The sequence below is a fragment of the Acyrthosiphon pisum genome, chromosome A1, assembly GCF_005508785.2.
Source record: "Acyrthosiphon pisum isolate AL4f chromosome A1, pea_aphid_22Mar2018_4r6ur, whole genome shotgun sequence".
NCBI classification, from domain to species: domain Eukaryota; kingdom Metazoa; phylum Arthropoda; class Insecta; order Hemiptera; family Aphididae; genus Acyrthosiphon; species Acyrthosiphon pisum.
In genome coordinates this window covers 145,685,832-145,686,978 of record NC_042494.1, presented here as the reverse complement: position 1 = coordinate 145,686,978, position 1,147 = coordinate 145,685,832, and the positions used below count along the sequence as shown (strand labels likewise).

The window sequence follows — 1,147 nt, the reverse complement described above, 5'->3', positions numbered from 1 at the left end:
AACGATCGTTTATAAAATTGTATTGCTATGTACTATGAACGGACAATATAGGTGTCTAATTTATATTTTCAAACGTCAAAGGCTTATATAGTAGTATTCGGCAAATATTTCTTTTAAGTTTTAATTTAGGTACTATTTAACTTGACGTTTTAAGCAGACAACCGTACAATATAATTCACAGCAAATACAGTTGTTTATACGGTATCCGCAGTCATTGTGTAAATGTCAGTATGTCACACGTGTGAAATACTTAAAAAAAAAAAAAAATAATATTGTTATTATTCGTCGAGCCATGTAATAATAATAATTGCTCGTTTAATATATTATGTGTGGACTGTGAAAGTAACCGTTTTGTTTTACTTTTACCACCATACTGTTCTAATCCTATAATATGTCATATTTTGCAAGACACATAATATCTAATATAATATAAGTATATTTGATAATATTACATATATATACATGTGATATGCATGTCATACCTTCATCATGGCGTATTTTTTTATGAACTTATCGTCGCCGGATGTGAATGCCAAGTTCCCGTTTATGCATAGAGTGCTAATAAGCGCAACAATCCGGAACACGTTCATGTACTTCATGATGGTACAATCTGGAAAACAAATAAAAACCAACAATAATTGTTATTCGCGTGTATTATCTCATAATAATGCGTTGTAAGCGCACTATTGTTTGAACTCTCGCAGTATATAAAGATCACAACGAGTTGAAAAATAATTAATTTACTGATACTGCGCACTGCAAACGAAACGTATATTTTTTTTTTTTTTATTGATCTTAAATACATCGACATCTAGGTCATTAGTACAAGGAGTTAAGTTAAGAAGTATTTACAATATTATATTTCATAATTTTTTTTTTAAATTAAGTTATACAATTCTGATTTTTTAAGGAATACAATTAAGTTGTTAGTGTCCTGTGGGTTTGGTCCAAGTGCTTGACAGATTTGTTCGGAGATGTGGAATTGATCGCGGTATTGGTTGTATTTATAGCATTCGGTGATGATATGTTTTACCGTTAGGGGGACTCTGCATGTGTCGCATAATGGAGGTTCGTCGTTGCTCATCAAGTAGCTGTGCGTTAGATGTGTGTGTCCTATTCGAAGTCTGTTGATTGTGGTTTCATCTTT

At 31.6% G+C, this 1,147-nt stretch overlaps 1 protein-coding gene across 1 annotated transcript in view; it reads left to right on the top strand.

The window, feature by feature from the left end:
- Positions 1-489: 489 nt before the first annotated feature.
- LOC103309418 (52 kDa repressor of the inhibitor of the protein kinase-like) overlaps positions 490-1,147 on the top strand; it is a 1,230-nt gene continuing 572 nt past the window's right edge. Inside the window, exon 1 of the mRNA XM_029486378.1 lies at positions 490-603. Within this exon, the coding sequence (XP_029342238.1) occupies positions 490-603 (114 nt within the window). The remainder of the gene's footprint in view (positions 604-1,147) is intronic.